The sequence below is a fragment of the Ailuropoda melanoleuca genome, chromosome 2, assembly GCF_002007445.2.
Source record: "Ailuropoda melanoleuca isolate Jingjing chromosome 2, ASM200744v2, whole genome shotgun sequence".
Taxonomy (NCBI): Eukaryota; Metazoa; Chordata; class Mammalia; order Carnivora; family Ursidae; genus Ailuropoda; species Ailuropoda melanoleuca.
In genome coordinates, this window is record NC_048219.1 from 125149106 (window position 1) to 125166772 (window position 17667).

Genomic DNA, 17667 nt, shown 5'->3' on the forward strand with positions numbered 1-17667 from the left:
TGCTTAAAAATAAAACCCGAAATATGGTGAGCACACTATGAAGTAGCATAGGTCTTTGCTGCTATGATAACTGTTCGTCTACACTGAAGGTCTCATAGGCACAGATACCATGGCGTGTTTCGTGTTTTGAAATGGGACTGTCTCTAGCGGTTTTGTTCATTTGGGTCACAGCTGTGACATCTCTTTGCATGTTTACCAAATGGTTACTGAATTAACACATGCCTAAGAAAACTAAGCTTTTGTGAAAGCATGTTAATATTTGCAGCCCTCAAGTGAACTCAGAGCTCACAAATAGGCTTTTTGCAAAGGAGCCTGAATTCTTGGCAATGCATGATAAATGTCAGCCAATTTCTTTAACCAGCTGCAGCTAAAGGTGCATTAGACAATGATCATAACAGTAAAATGTGTAATAATTCAGAGCCATGTGCACAGTTCATTTTACAAACATATCACTGTGTTTATACTAAGAAAATTATAAAGGATTTTTTTGAAGAGATTTAATCTGATGAACTAGTGAAGTTAAAATAGGTTGCACTGATTATTGGTTATCTTTTACAGAGACTCACCTTGAGACATGTTAACAGTAACCAATGCCTCGATGAACCTTCTGAAGAAGACAAAATGGTGCCTACCATGCAGGACTGTAGTGGAAGCAGATCCCAACAATGGCTGCTGAGGAACATGACCTTGGGGGCGTGAAGATCGTTTCCCCAAAGCCATGAAAGTGTCTACACTTTTGTTTTTCCATTACTTCAATTAGGGAAAGATATTAACTTTGCTGAATTGAAAGTTTTAAAATCCTTTTAGTATTCTAAAATACAGTTGTTTATAATTCATTTTTAGGAATGTTTGCTTATTTCCCTACTAAAATTTGTATCTGATCAAAGAAGCACATACAATATATAAATAACAGCAAACTGTTATTAAACATCAGAACAACTTCAAAAATAAATTGTGTTTGTTTTAAAAAAGTAAATCTCTATTGCCCTCATCTCATAAGATCAGTCAGGGGCTTATTTTATTTTTATTTTTTGTCATAGTGATTGAAAGAGAGATAATGTAAATGCCTTATAAAATATCTTCTCTATGATGTATTATCAATTGTTTTAAAAACTCACTCTGTTTCTAATGGACCTTCATGGAAACATGTTGAATTTCTATGTCAACAACAAGGCCACATATTGAATTATTTCTGAGCAGTGAATTCATCGTATAAGTTTCAATTTTGTAGGAAAAAAATTAAATTGGATATTGACTTTTCATAGAGTCCTTATAAAAGCATCACCATTAAACAAAATAGAGGAGAGTTTGAAAGTTCAATTTCAAATACATGAAATCAGAGGAAACTAGCTTGGCATTGAGGGGAGCAAGATGAAGCAAAACTGAAAAAATAAATCATTTTAAAAGACATTCTGTTCGGGTTGCAATCACTGCTGACACAGGTTGAGCATAACAATCATCTTGGTCCCAGAATTGATGCTGGAAACTCAATTCTTAGCCACTGCCTCTGTCTCACAGAAACTATACAGACACTTTTCTCTTCACGCTAGAGAGTGACTTGTCTCTTATGCTGTACAGAATTGTAGGTGAAGGGTAGAGTACTTTCTATAATTTTTCATTCTTTTGCATTTGAAAATTCTAGTTAGGCCACTATTACCTTTTTAATTTTATGCTTTAAAAAATAATGTGCCACTATCAGAATTTCACTGCCATCCGATAGTATCTAAAGTTTTCACCAGGGGAATGAACTCAATACACATCCATTAAACTTTTTTTTTTAATTAAACTGCTTGAAATCATTTGCCATAAACTATAGAAAAACAGTCATAATTAGGCCAGCTTCGCATGTTCTTTTTCCATCTTAAAACACTTTATGTTCAAAATACATGGGCAGAAGATGTGAAAAGGAAAGAAAATTTGTAAATTTTAGGATCTGACACCATTTAAAATGCCCATGAAGTTGTTCAACATATGTATCTTATCCATTATAAGTGTATTCAGCTGGTAAAAGAAATTTGGGGGGAAATGGAAGAAGCATCCTCTGGAGCAAAGATGCTACATCTTTGGCCCTCGTCTTTTCTTAAAAACCTCAGAGAAACTTTTAATCAGTATGGCTACACACAAGCTCTCTCTTTTTGTCTCTGTCTGACACACTGACACACACACACTACTTTCCAATGAAAAGGAGGACACTCTGAAGGTCGGTAAAATCCTCTATGATTTTCCCAGCTAGCATCCCTTTCTCCTTTGGCTGCATACTGGCACAACTCTAAAAGATTTCTACAACCTGTAGCATTTCAGGTTTATTCCTTAAAGTATACACACCCCTCACCTCCAGGTGGCTGGGAATCCCTGAATCTCCTAAAATTTCGAACAAAAGTTTGATGTCGGGGCACGTTGTTTTAAGGAAAGAATCTATAGCTTCCAGCAAACTTCAAAGGAAGCCATGACTCCCAAGAGCTAGTGAACCGCCGCCTGGAATTGATAGTGGCCTCATAAGACAACTGACTTGACTTAACAATTATATTTGCCATTTTGCTCTCTTTTCTTCCTGTCCTAAAATACAGTAAAATGTCCCTGCACATATTCTTCCTTAAACATGAAAAGCTCAAACCCTCAAGGAGTCTTTCCTACTATCTGTTCCATTTATTGTGGATTTGTCCATCAAAATGCTTATGTTATCTACAAAATGGGCAATGACAATTTTTTAAAAATGCAGCTGCTCCATGGAAACAGACTTTGACATATTTCAGCAGCATTTTAAATATTTGAAAGTCCATTACGGTCATTGTAACAATACAGGAAAAATGAAAACTGTAAGTTTCATGCCAGAGAAGATTTTCAAATAACCCTCAGATGGTTTAAACACATTGTGTTTGAGTGTTTGATAAACAAAAAATGCCATAATATATAAAACACCAAAACCCAGAAAGCATTGACTGATATTCAATTTAAGCAAAAATATCTATTGTATTCAGTACAGAACATTAAAAATGGTGATTAGCTTCACATGCATCCATCTCATCTGTGGGGCTAGACTAACAAATATTTCAACTGATTTCAAACTTCCCCTTCTGATGTTTTCCCCACAGCAGTTAAGGCCAATTCCATCTTTCCAGATGTCGAGATCAAAAACCTCAAGTCACTTTTGATTCCTCTGTTTTTCTCTCAACTTTCATCTAATCCATCAGCAAATTCCCTTGATTCTATATTTGAAATATAACCAGGAGCCAACGACTTCCCACCGCGTTCACTATGTGCCATCACCTCTAACTTTTTAAACTGCGGTATGCTTATAATTTGGTTTCCCCAATTTCCTAACCCTTGCCTCCAATAGTCTCTATTGGTTACAGCAGCCGTAGTGATTTTGTTAATCAATTTGATTGTGTCACTTCTTTGCTCACAACCCGCCAATGATTTTCCATGTCTCTCTAACCAAATTTCTTACAGCGGTCTCCGAAGTCCTTGGTGAATGACACCTCTCCTCATGCATGCGCGTGCGAGCCCCCTGCCCCCCCATACACCGCAAGCGCTCCTATCTGACGCATCTTCTCGTGCCACCGCTTACTTGCTCCACTCTGGCTGCCAAGCAGGATTTTGGCTTCTTGTTTTGTTCCCTCTGCCCCACAGAGTTATCTCCCCTCACTTTTTTTTTAAATTTATTTTAATGTTTTTTATTATATTATGTTAGTCACCATACTGTACATCCCTGGTTTCTGGTGTAAAGTTCGATGATTCATTAGTTGCGTATAACGCCCAGTGCACCATGCAATATGTGCCCTCCTTACTACCCATCACCAGTCTATCCCATTCCCCCACCCCCCCTCTCCTCTGAAGCCCTCAGTTTGTTTCTCATAGTCCATAGTCTCTCATCCCCTCACTTTCTTTAGGTATCAGTCCAAATATTGTCTCATCGGGTAAGGCCAACCCTTCTCCCTCATGCCTTTTCTATCCCTGGTATGTTCTCCGACAAACTATAAATTTTTCTTTTTTTTTTTCTGTCTACCTTCCACCTCTGTCCCCCTCCCCAACATTCTCATCGTACACCCTAGAATATAAGCCCCGTAAAGGCCAGTCTTTAACAGTTTTATTCACTGTGGTATCCCCAGCATCTAATACAGTTCTTGGCACAAAGTAAGTATTCTTTAAATATTTCTTGAATTAATGAACTGAAAAATGCGTGTTAAAGTTGCTAAATGCTACTGTATATCTTTTTTTTTGCACAGTATTTTAAATTTTAAAATAAAATCTAGTAATATGTTTAGACAAGATTTGCATAACTTTGTCTCCAAATGATAATTTTCTCCTAATATTCTTTACATTAAAGTATGGACTATATTTTGTTCTCTATGGTAAAATAGCCGGCCTTATGGAAGTGAAATATGACATTTTATAAACATGCTGCTATATTATGTAAGTTGCTTTATGAAGATAAAAGTTTTATTTTGATTTTTTGGTTGTATTCAATGGCTATCTGACGGAGTGAGATTTTTTACTTTTAGAGTGGAGACATATCATCCTCATAAAAATCATGTATTTTCACGGTTTCATATGAGCTATACTAATTTATTTTCTACGTACAAGTCTATGAGTGGAACACAAGCATAGCAACTTTGAGAGGAATTGACAGATGGTCTATTCCTTGCTTCTCCATTTACAAATAAGACCAGCATCCAGCTATGTAATGTGGCCTGCCTAGGGATCAGATAACTATAAAACAGTGTTGCCAGGACTCATCATTGTTAATATGACCTAATATTGTCTTCAATTAAAAAGCATTCAAAAATAAAGTAGAAAAGGTACAATGAGAAAAAAATGTCTTCATTAAACATTTTGTGATAAGTTCATTGATTTTTTTAGAGATATATTACTTCTCACTACCTTTCATATTTAAATAAGATTAGTTCTACAAAATAATACCACAGGAAATAAAGACCTGTAGCAAAAATAAAGAAATTATCAGGAAACAACATGACTACAGAACATCCTGGCATTACTGGGCAAAATGGGTTTCAGGAAAACAAAGCCTCTTAAGCAGTAACTAATGGAGCATACCCTCCCCTCACTTCTCTTTTCCATATAATTATGTTCAAGTTAAAAATGATTGGCCTACAGCTTGCCCAGAGCATTAGACCATCTATTACTGTGAACATTGGATAGATTCTAGGCTATGCAGGTTTAAAGACTACAGGGTAATCAGCAGAGATTTCTAGGCTTCCCAGTGGAGCTCTCTAGACTCTAGTAAACACAACCCATAAATTCAATTTTGCCATGGTTCTTAGAGCCTAATAAATAAAAAGGGGGAAAAAAGCAAAGAGAAAGAAAGAAAGAAAGAAAGAAAGAAAGAAAGAAAGAAAGAAAGAAAGAAAGAAAGAGCTACTAGAGTAAAACAACAGGCATAATTTTACCTTTTTTTTTTTTTTGAATGGGAAGTTAAGAGAATAGTATGAATTGGTTCAGTAAACCTTAAAATATTGGCTGCCCACCTACGTTATTTTTTTTACCACTTGAGAAATGATGATCATATGTGATCACAAACATTTTTTTTTAAAGATTTTATTTATTTATTCGACAGAGACAGAGACAGCCAGCGAGAGAGGGAACACAAGCAGGGGGAGTGGGAGAGGAAGAAGCAGGCTCATAGCAGAAGAGTCTGATATGGGGCTCGATCCCATAACGCCGGGATCACACCCTGAGCCGAAGGCAGATGCTTAACCGCTGTGCCACCCAGGCGCCCCACAAATATTTTATTTGCATCTTATTTATAGATGTTCAGTCTGGTCTCAGAGGAGGCAAAACTTACATGCATTCATAAGTCCTAAAGTATGCTAATTTAACAAATATGAGGAATTCAAGAAATTCAAGATCTTAATGGATGTTTTACCATCCACAAGCTGTCTTTCTGCAGAGCAGATATCTGCAAACCTTGAATAAATTTCCAATTCAGTTGGACAGCAAAAATTCAATTACGTCTTAAAGTAGTTTGTGTTTCAGGATTCAGCCACTACCCACCACTTTTTACTTATTTTTCCCCAATATGTCTAAGCATGGAATAGATAAAATCAGCACTCTTCTGTACAGCACATGAACACATCTGGTGTGACTACACTGTGCTCAAACTGCTATTAAGTATCAGCTATTGTAGGAATTTAAGGTGTTGAATGAACACCAGCAATGTATTTTAAATAGTTTGTGTACATTTGTGTCCAACTTTTATTTCATATTGTTCAATAAATTCTAAAGGCAATTTTCATTGTATGTATTCAAAAAATCTCTCTGAAATACTAGTGATGCAGGGCAGCTCTTTTGTTAACCATATTAAGATAAGGACCGTTTCTTTGTTAACCAGTGTCATCGTTATATAAAATTATTTTGTTTTTGTTTTTATCTAGGGAGAACAAATCACTTAATATTTGGTTTTTAATGAGTTCAAACGAGAATGGAACTTTAGATGATTAAGGCTATATCTATAATGGTTTAAAAATGAAATTTTCATCATGCATTTAATTTGGTGTAAAAATGAATGTAAGCTGCTGCTTGGTTTCAGTTATACTTTCTGCTAAAAATAGCACAAGTGAAAAAAAAAAAGAACTTGATGATTATATGATTTTTCTTATCTTTTGGAGCTTTTGTTTTTTTCATTGAGTGTAGCCACAGCTAAAGTGACATAATTTCAAAAGTCTTTTAGATATATGCTTGGCACACAGTTCTTTAACATTTATAAAAGTAGCTTGTGCATAAAGAATTACACATTTTAAATATTGTAAGCATTACTAAATGGTATAATTGTTCTTTTGCTATAAATTTAAATATTTATATGTTTTTGTAGAATTAAAAAATACCAATTTAGTTTTCCTTGCTATATGTTGTCTTTAAAAAAAAAAAAGTTGTTAGCATTTTAAACAGATAAACAATTTCAGTATTTTATGCTTATGCTCCATTTTGTAGATTATTTAAATAAATGATTAAGTGCCTATGGATATATCTTAGTGGCAAGAAATATTGTGATCTTAGTACAATTTTGATAGCAAAAAATATATAAAATAGAAACATTAAAATGTGCCTGGTTTCAAGAATTTATCATTTTATTTTTATTCTAAAATGATTTGAAATCGATATTTTTTTCTCTGTTTTATAAAAATAACTTGAAACAGAAAAGCTAAAATGTTTCATATTATATGATGAAAGTTATTTCCCTGACTGTTGTGAGTCCTGGCCAGTTCCTTGCTTCTGATGCTGGAATTCTGGAATACAGTCCGTCAGGGTTAGGAGGCGAGGGTGGAATTGGCAACCCACTCTGAGCGCAGTGATCCCCCAAGATCAACCCTGCAATCCAAACCACACACAGGCTCAAGCGGGAAATGATAGATCATTTCATTTGCTAAGTTAAAAGAATGAAGGACAAAAAAAAAAAAAAAAGAAAAAAAAGGAAAAAAAAAAAAAAAAAAAGAAAGGAGGAAAGAAGGAAGAGAGGAGGGTGGGAGGACTCTAACACTATTTTTGTATTTTATTTTGTTCTGAAGACGACTTACCTAGAATATCATTTGCGTGATTCAGAAGCTCATTGATTTGCAAACATCATGAATACCTCATTGGTTTTCCGAAAATTTTTCTATGACTGTCAGTAAGAGTAAAGGATGTTTTCTAGACTAGGTGTCTTTTTTTTTTTTTCCCAAGATTTGTTCATTTATCCCAGAGAGAGAGAGCGCGAGCGGGGGCGGGGGGGGGGGGGGGGGGGGGGGCAAAGGGAGAGGAACCCAAGCAGACAGCCCACTGAGCACAGAGCCCCGTTGGGCTCCCTCCCATGATCCATGAGATCATGACCTGAGCCGAAATCAGGAGTCGGACACTGGACACAATCGACTGAGCCACCGAGGAGCCCCGCTAGACTTTGTGTCTTACACTAAGTACCTTCTCAGCTTTCTGTAATTAGGTGGAACTCCCTATTACACCCACTTTCTTTCTGCTATGTTCTGTTCTCTTAACTCTTGTCCCACAGTACAGCCTTGCATTTCAAATGCTAACCAGGATAACTCAGGAAAGCAGCTCTACCCACCTCAGATTCTGGTAGTCCTGTGCCCTCTCCTGCTTGGCTTCTCTTCAGCACTGGTAGAAACAAAACATGGAGTCTTCAGTTCAACAACAGCACATTCCTGCCTCCTCAGTGGAGGAGCTGAGCTATCTGCCAGCGTCCACGAACTCCCTCTTTTCTGTCATAACAATTATTTTTTTCCACATGACAGAGGCTATTAATCACCAATCTCAGCTTCTACTATCGGAGGTGGCAGATAGAGAGTTGACTGAATTTCTGCTGACAAATCTCTTCACCAATTTTGTGGCGTGGAAACCTAGATAAACATGCAAACATCTGTTCACAATTTTCTCTGCTAATGAGACACGTGGGTGTGGTGCTGCAAGCGCCCTTTGCAGACCACGTGATAACTCATTTAAGACAGAGACTAAGAGATTAAGACGGTCTAAACAGTTGAAAACAACCTTCACAAAGATGAGTGGCACCTGTGTTCTTAGCTTCTGCCCTGGCAGTCTCCCACCGCCCTCTGGGCTCTTACTGCTGGAGGGAGTGCCCCAGGGTCATCGTCTCTTAGCTGCACTCACTCCCTGCTCTCTTCTAGAACTGTGGATTTCAGTACCTGCCACGTGCTGCTCACTACCAAGTGTCTCTCCCCAGGTCCAAACTCTTTGAAATCCAACTATCTGCTCGACTTCTCCACTGGATGACTACTACCCATCCCAAACTTTATGTGTCTGAGACAGAGCTCCTTACTTTACCCTACAAATATGTTCAATCCAAAGAGATTTTCCATCTCAATTGATGGCACCTCCGTTCTGCCAGGGGCTCAGTCCAAAGATATTGGTGTCCTTTATACCTCCTTCTCAATTACAAAATCATACTGATTCCACCTTCACAATATTTCCCAAGTCCGACTACTTCTTGACATCTCCACTACCCCATGCTGTTCGAGGTCATTGTAGGATTTACTGCCGTGCTCTTGCAATTGGTTGTACCCTTGCGTCTTCCACCAACTATTCTCAAACAGCGACAGGAGTGATGCTCTAAAATGTTACCCAGTATGTCTCCCCTCTACTCAAAACCTTCCATGGCTTCCTAATTTACACAGAGCAAAAAGCCGTGGCCTCACAGGAGCCTAAAAGTCACTTCATGATCTGACCCTATTAACGCTCTGGCTGCCTTTCCTACAGCGTCTCTCCTTGTTGGCTTCCTCACAGTCACTGTCCTTGCCATTTCTTTCAACACACCAGGCATGCTCTTGGCTTAGGGCCCCTGCCGGGAATAGTTGTCCTGATATATCCACATGCTAACTCCCTCGCCTTGATCACAACTTACATTCTCATTGGGACACTCTTCCACCTGTTCTAATACTATAGCTTACTTCCCCTCTCCAGCCCGATGAACCAATCCACAACCCTGACTCATTGTTTTGTTCCATAGCACTTATCACCTGCTAATGTATTATCTACTTTATTTATTATTTTTAACGCTTACTTATTACCTCTTTCTCTCCACACCCCACCCCATACCTGCTAAGCATTCACCACTTGAAGATAATGAAGAGCAGGGGTCTCAATATCATTGTGACATGTTGCATGTGTCTAGGACAACACCTATGATGTACTAGGCATCCAACAAATATTTGTTAAGTGTCAGATTAATTTTCATTTTTTCTCCCCTCACTGGTGTACTATATTCCTATATGCAGAGGACAAGGGGAGGCAGAGCGAGAAGGACTTTAAGATTTGTCTTGTTATTTTTGTGTTGATATTTTAACCTCCCCTTTACTTTTTAAATGTCCTCCTACTAAAAGGATTACACTGTCTTTCTTCATTGCAAAACTATTAATTTTTAAGATAATGGATGCATTTGGAACTTGAGACAACTCCATAATTATATGAGTATTAGAGTAATTAAATTTGATATGACCCAGATGAGCATTTTTCCTTTAATAGAAGCATGGTATTTTGTGATAGGATAATGGAATGTTAGGATGACAAGGCAGCTAGAGATGTGATCAACCCCCAAAACGTAGAAAAAAAAGAGTTTGCAATCACAGACTAACTTTATTTTTACAAATTTATTGTAATTTCTCTCTAAGATTTATTTCTGAAAACTACATACATACCACTTGGACATTCTTAAAGATGTATGCTTATGCATTTAAAGATAATACATAGTATACGTTTATAAATTTCAAAAAATACTGAAAATTAAATTTTCCCTGCTGTGCCCTTTTCAAAATTTATGTGCACAGGTTCCTGAAGATGGGCAGGTAGATGGGTTTCTCCTTCTTGGTTTCTCAGATCTGAAGTGGTGTCTCCCCCACACCATGACACCTCTGTCCTCTCCCACTTGCCATGGGCAGATCCGGGAGGCTTGAACCACTCTATGGCTTTCGGCAAGAGGTGGAAGGCACAGGTTCTCGTTAGCTACACGATAGCCGGCCGACTGAGGATCTGATGTCAGTTGCTTGCACCTGACAGAAATCTATTTCAATACCAGTCAAGCACCAGAAGAGCTCTTCTTGCTTAGACAATAGCCACGGAGATGAGTCCTGACCTTTTAACCCCGTAATTAGAGTATAGTGGAAATATGCGGATCGTGAATCCAGGTGACTTACGTTCCCGTCTCACGTGGGCCGCATGTTCGCAAAGCTGGCAAACGTTCTGCTGGTTATCAGCCAACGTGCCCACCTGAGGCATATCTCGAAGAGCACTGGGGAGGGTTAGCAATGATTCAGGTAAGTGCTTCTTGAACAAAATATGAGGTACATGGCAGGTTTATGCCGTGTCTGGCATGTTCATCGTTGATTCTTCCATCTAGGAGAAGAACTGATAGATAAGAAATGTCCAGGCATTCTGTGGTTTATCTTCTTTCTCCACCGTGTATGGAAATTGGCTTCTGTTTTGCACAATAAGCAGCTAAAAGCCCTGTGTTTATCCCGGGGGCCCCACAATCAGTGGAATAGCATTTAAACTAGAGCACCCTGAGGCAGATACATTCTGGAATTTAGGAACTTTATGTAAAAAGCTCTTCAGATCAGCTTCTCTGAAAAGAAGCAACTTAGATTTGCAGAAGGCCAGACTGGAAACATTTTTAGCTGCTCCTGAGTAGCCTACCATACCGAAACACAAAATTCTTTGTGAGACGCTCTGCTGATCCCTGATTCTGGGTTCTACACATAAATATTTTCAAAAGATTTCCAGTGCTACTGGAGTTGTTGCAGCTTTGTTTCATGCAATTATCAGCAGAGCTCAAGTGAATGTACACGTGCCTATACATGAGTCATTACAGAAATTAGTTCTGACTTTACGAGATGAAGTTGCCTATAGCAGTGAACTTAAAAATATCATTATAATCAAGAACTGAAAATTAGAACCATTTATTTTCCCTACAGTGACTTGCTGGAATATTTTCTGATTTTTAAAAAATTTTTAATGTATTTACAGAGACAGTCACTAAATCAGAAACATTTGACTACAGATACAGTTCGTGATTCTGAAACTATTTGGATTTGGTCAAATGCTGGGTTCTCTAAGAGGATAAATTCATTGAGTTTTTTTTATACTCTGAATTTTGCTAGGAAGCTTAGTTTAAGAATACTTTGCGCAAGTAAGTGATCGCAGGGTGGTGTGTGTGGACTTGTAGTGTGCATTATAATTAAAGGTCAAACAGTTATTACATAATTAACTAATTTCACTATCCAAAATTAGAGAAAGGTGAAAAACATTTGCATTTTTTTAGCAGTTAAATTCAAATTGACTCATCAAGTCATAAGCTTCAAAGAGTAGGTAAGGGACCCAGTAAAGCAGAATCTGTCTTCATTCTTTATTCTCCACTCAGGCAGAATGTTTCAAACTGATTTCCCTCCTTTTTCCCAACCAGCTCTCTCCACTTACTTGCCAACCAAATACACAATTAGAAGGATGATGTCTTTTTGGCACTCTGGAAATCTGCCAAGATCTGAGGCAATGGAAGGTAGGATTAAGAGAAAAGAAGTTGAAGAGAAAAGTGAGAGTTTTTTTTATTGAAATTCTTATAAATCTTTGTGAAAAAAAGTATTGTCCTGATTAAAATAACATTCATAACTTACAAAAAGTGTGATTTGCTAACATAAGTGCACTGAAAACAAGAAGGGTATAGTAACATGCATCCCTATGCTTATATGCTAGTATTCCTTGATTAGAGAATATGGTTAAAAAATCATTCTCAGGATGCCTGGGTGGCTCAGACAGTTGGGTGTCCAACTCTTGATTTCGGCTCAGGTCGTGATCTCTGGGTCCTCAGATTGAGCCCCACATCAGGCTCTGCACTTGGCAGGGAGTCTGTCTGAGATTCTCTCTCTCCTTCCTTCTCTCCCTGTGCCCCTCCCCTCCCACTCACATGCTCGCTCTCTCTCTCTCTCTCAAAAAAAAAAAAAAGCCTAAATAAATCTCTTTAAAAAAATATTCTCAAATTAAAGCTCTTGAGCTAACATGTAATTAGGTAAATCTAGTTTCTGGCTGATGCTCTGTGATGAAATTGCAGCTTGAATATTAAGGTTGCGATGAGATGGGTAGACAGAAATGCTCACACATTCACTATGATATTGACTTATTTTGTGACTTCCTGTATATTATAACTACTATTTATTTTATTGCTTCAAAATAAGAAGCGTCCCCTCTAGGTCAAAGCTGTATAGTCAAAAGGGAATGTCTGTGATGTTCCTTCAAAACTTCCATGATTATAACAAATGTATTTCATAATAACATGGTGTATTAGAAAGGACAGCATTGAAGTTGATATATCACAAATAAATTGAAAATTGGTGCATTGGGAAAGTATCTTGAAAACATTGCTTTCATGGGCTGACCACTACCACCCATCCCCACCTCGTACCCTCTTCTGATAAATGGTCACAAACCCAGACCACAGGAGTGAGCACATGATCCAGAATGAGCCAATGGAACTCTTTTTCCCTGACTGTAGCAATTATTCCAGAAAGGGACTTGTGCTATAAGCTAAACCAATTAGATTTTTTTATAAGTGTTCTCTTTGGAACTATTGGGAAATAGTCTTATTTTCGCTAAGAATCAAATGAAAGAGCCTATGTTCCAGCTTCATGCAGAGATGGGTTGAAGGAAACTACAAAGAGAGAGTAGAGGATAATGAAAAAGGGAGAGTTTAAGAAGTTTAGGGTCATAGACCCAAATGTCACTAAATCCAGTCCTACCCTCATCCTTTCTTTTGTTTGGCTAATGCATGAGTAACGCCCTTTTTTCCTTAAACTAGTTTAGATTGGGTTTTAGGCACATGTAAATAAGATTATGCTAGCTAATCAATTATATAAACTAGCTGAGCCTGTTTCCTTATTCATACAATGTAAACAATAAAATGCATGTCATATATTTTTTACAAAATTGTAATCTATACAAAGCATCCAATTATACATGAGTTAAGAGGGTATACAAAAGAAACTAATTTTTTTTCTATCCACTCTTATTTCCAACACACCAAAGAGTATATACAATAGACATTATTATATACCGAAGTGACATCCTTACACACCATTAATGCACCTAGAGTTTAAGCTAAATGACTGTGACTTTTTTCTTTAATGTTCAGTGTTTTAGTAAAAGAGAAAAAAACATGGGCCTTAATAACACAATTTCTCTCAACTGAGATTATTTTTTAAGTTTTTATAAAAATAAAAATATCATATGGACTATATTTGCTACTTTTAAAATGTAATGGTTTGAAGTATAAAAATGTGCTTATTAAAAAGCAGTTGGGTACAGTAATTATAAACAATAATTCTACATGTTTATAGCCAAAACCTTCATTTCTGTATAACCTTTTATAAAGGAACCCATTATAATTCTGTCTCCCATAAAATAGATTCCCCAAATCTATAGCATCCAATGAGAAAGTCTTTTTAAAGGAAAGACACAACTAGAAATAAGTTGTAGCAATGACTGAAAAGGGTTATGATTGGATCAAAGCAATGATGAAATTTACATTGGAAAAGAAAAGATAAATCACTTTGTATTTGATTAAATGGAGTGAATAGTTTCCTCACTTAAATTATCAAATAAGATCAGCAATAAGATTAACATGAGTAATATGAATATTAAGTAATATTCATCACTTAAATTATTTTAAATTATGAGTAGTCCTATGAATAACATAAGTAATAATATGAAAATTAATACTCATCACTGAAATTATTTTTAAGCACCTATCTTCTGAGGACTTAAAGCTAAATACTTTGTGAATAATTTTAACAGACCCAAATACTACTTTCTAGGAGCGTATCAGTAAAATAGTTAAATAATGATATTATGAAAAGATAACATTATTGTCAACTTTGCCTACCTTCATGTATCATCTGAGAATATAATTTCCTAATTTTCTCTAGTAGAATGGGGTATATGCAATATTATAGTAATATAATATCATTTAATATATTGTCTGTGGGAAAGGTGTGGTACTGAGTCAGTGCTTGAAACAAAAGTAGCTTTAGGATAGCAAGAATAAAATCTCAAAGGTAATCCTTCAGAGGATAAAGCAAGTGTTTTCATGAAGGGTTTTCCTAGTAAAGATTTAAAATCAAGATTCCTAATAGCTATAAAAGTATGCCTAAAGTCAATGCACAAAATCATAAATTATAAAAATATTCTTAAATTCTATTGAAGAAAAACCTTTCAAAATCACTCATCAGTTAGTGTGTACATATGGGTCTGTGCATGTGTGTAGAGAGATCTGGTTACAAAAAACAACAGATATAGGCTTGGAACCAGGCTCACACTATCCTTCTGTGCTCCCCTTGGTTTCATGGAAGTTTAAACTTGGGTAATCTGAATTCCATCCCCCAAACTTCAGAAAATAAAGTTTCGAGTCACTTTTGCCATTTTCTATAAGAGCAGGGGAGGGAAGAACAGCGGGACTTTCTGTGAAGATTCCTGTCCTGTCGGAGCTGATCTAACCGTGTTGGTTTCCAAGACTGCCACTCTCTTTCAGGCGGCCTTTATCATGCTTTAAATCTCCCCTTTCTATAGGTTGGTCCTACGGGATTAGGCCTCACTAATGACCTCATTTGCCTCACATCTGGAAGGACCTTATTCCAAATAAGGCCACAGTCTGAAGTACTGGAGGAATGCCACCATATCTTTTAGGGGAGACACAATCCAACCCATAACACTTGGGGCTTACCTCTTCCTTTAAAACTCACCCACAAAAACAAAAGTATTAAGGGGGCACTTGGGTGGCTCAGTCGGTTAAACCTTTGACTCTTGGTTTTGGCTCAGGTCATGATCTCAGGGTCATGGGATCGCATCCCCCCCATCAGACCCCACGCTCAGCAGGGAGTAAGTCTGCTGAAGATTCTCTCCATCCCTCTCCATCTGCCGTTCCATCTTGCTCTGTCTCTCAAATAAATAAATAAATCTTTAAAAAACAAACAAACTGGGGCACCTGGATGACTCAGTCGTTAAGTGTCTGCCTTCAGCTCAGGTCATGATCCCAAGACCTTAAAAAAAAAAAAAAGGAAAAGAAAAAAACAAAAGAACAAAAAAACTCCCCCCACACCCCTAAGAGTGTTAAGGAAATCATGGAAAAACTTTAATCGCCTTCAGTTACTGCCATTCTTATCCAATCTCTTTACCTTATGCATGCCTTGCCCTTCTCCGTCCACACCCTTTTCTTCCAAAAATCATAAATACTGTTTTATACTCACACATTTTCTCTGTCATACTCTCCTCTTTTATCTACTTCCTTTTTACAAATACTAATGATCATCAATCCGAACTTCCTCTAAGAAACCTTAAGAGGGAGGCAATGTTATTTTCAGGCTTTCTACTCCACCTGACTCTGCCCTTACGTGGTTCCAACGTCCACATGGACAGGATTCCGTTAATGACCAGGCCAGTCAAGCTGAAATAGGAAACACTGCAATATCACCGCAGTGGAGAAATCTCTCTGGGAATATGCTAAGATGAAGAGAGCTGTCCCTTTCACTCCCTGTTCTGTCTGTGGATCAAAGAAATACATTAATTAAAGAGATGGGGGATTGGAAGTGCAATAGGATGAAACTCTTTCCTTTAAGGCTCAAACATTTGGTAACAATGTGTAATCTCTCCTCTTCATTAGGAAAGGGTTTCTGATGAAGACTTTGATTTGCTTGGTGGGAGTGTATATACAGGATTTTTGCAAAAAGTAATCTTTTCTACCTTCTCATCATTTTCTCTGAATCTCCTGTTAGAACTCTTCACACTAGATGTTAGGTTAAAGGTATGCTGAGATGTTGCTCTATCTCAATCTTTAAGACAAGTGGTGCTTTTTTTGCTGCCAGACTGTGCCATAAAGCATTGCTGTATACTGACGAAGCACAGTGCCCAAAGACAATGAGAAACACACCCAATGTCAAACAAAATTAGGCTTATTAATGTGTTACAGCAAGGCATATAACATGGTGAAACCTGGGATGTCTCAGTGAGAGAAAGTTAGCAGGTAAGGAGGGAGAACTATCTGAGCAGAGGAAGTAATATATGTAATGCATAAATATATGCATTTTAATGGTATAATTCAAGGAGTTGTATGAGATTTCCTATGACAGGACCGTGGGGCTTGTATGGAGGCAAACAGAAATAAGAAATAAGGGGTCAGGTCACAGACAGCTCGGCATGTCTGATAAAGATTTGGAGCTTTTTTTCTATAGGCAATGGGGAATCATTGAAGGATTATAAGCACGCTGGTGACATGGTTGTATCTGCATTTTAGAAATACCTCTTTAAAATCAGAAGAAGGGATGAGTTGAGAAATTGAGACTTTTGCAATAGTTTAGGCTTGAAAGGATTAGACCTTGAAATAGAACTGTGACATAGGAGTGATTTGTGGGTTGTGTCGGAAATGAAATTGTATGACTTAATAGGTGATGGGGGCTGGGAATGAAGGGGAAGGAAGAATTCACAGCAGGAATAGCAAATATCTTTCAACACAGAGTGATAGCTCTGATGAATTTAAAGTGCTGCTGGGAGTGCTCAGTTCAGAGTGATTGGAGGGCTATTTGAGCATGTTCTAGAAAAGTGATGGATTAGACATAGCTGCTTGGCATGAGAGGAGAGATGGGACACATTTGTCATGTGAAAATGGCGTTATGGGTTGCCTAACTAGAAACCGTTTGCCCATTCTCTCTTCCTTCCGGAACTTCAGTTTTCCCTCAGACAGCCACTCCTCTGGGATATAACTCATGTTCTTTGGGAAAAGTTGATCACATAAGGGAACTTCAGTGGGTAGTCATGATAGGTTATCCAATCTACCTTTGCAAAGGGATTGGTTTATGAAGTCAATCAGCCCTTAACACTGCCCCAAACATAGAGGTTAGTTTTGAAATGAGCATATCAGTAAAAGTCAATGAAATGCCAGGGAATTTTTCCATGGGCTTCTAGGAAAGAAGGTTCTTGCTTTTAAGAATAAGCCAGTTTTAAGCCAACCTCAATGATCCAATAAATCTCCTTATTGTTTAAATCAGTTTGAGCTAAGATTTCTGTTACTTGTAGTCAAAAAGCATTGACTAATGGCTTCTTTTCTCCATCTACCACAACTCCCAAATTTCTCTTTCAGTGACATGGTGGATTTCCATTCAGTAAGGTGGA

At 37.5% G+C, this 17667-nt stretch overlaps 1 protein-coding gene across 1 annotated transcript in view; it reads left to right on the forward strand.

The window, feature by feature from the left end:
- Positions 1 to 2171, forward strand: part of GALNT13 (polypeptide N-acetylgalactosaminyltransferase 13) — a 522090-nt gene extending 519919 nt beyond the window's left edge. Inside the window, exon 13 of the mRNA XM_019799151.2 lies at positions 559 to 2171. Coding sequence (XP_019654710.1) covers positions 559 to 699 — 141 coding nt within the window. The 3' untranslated portion in view covers positions 700 to 2171. The remainder of the gene's footprint in view (positions 1 to 558) is intronic.
- The last annotated feature ends 15496 nt before the right edge of the window (positions 2172 to 17667 follow it).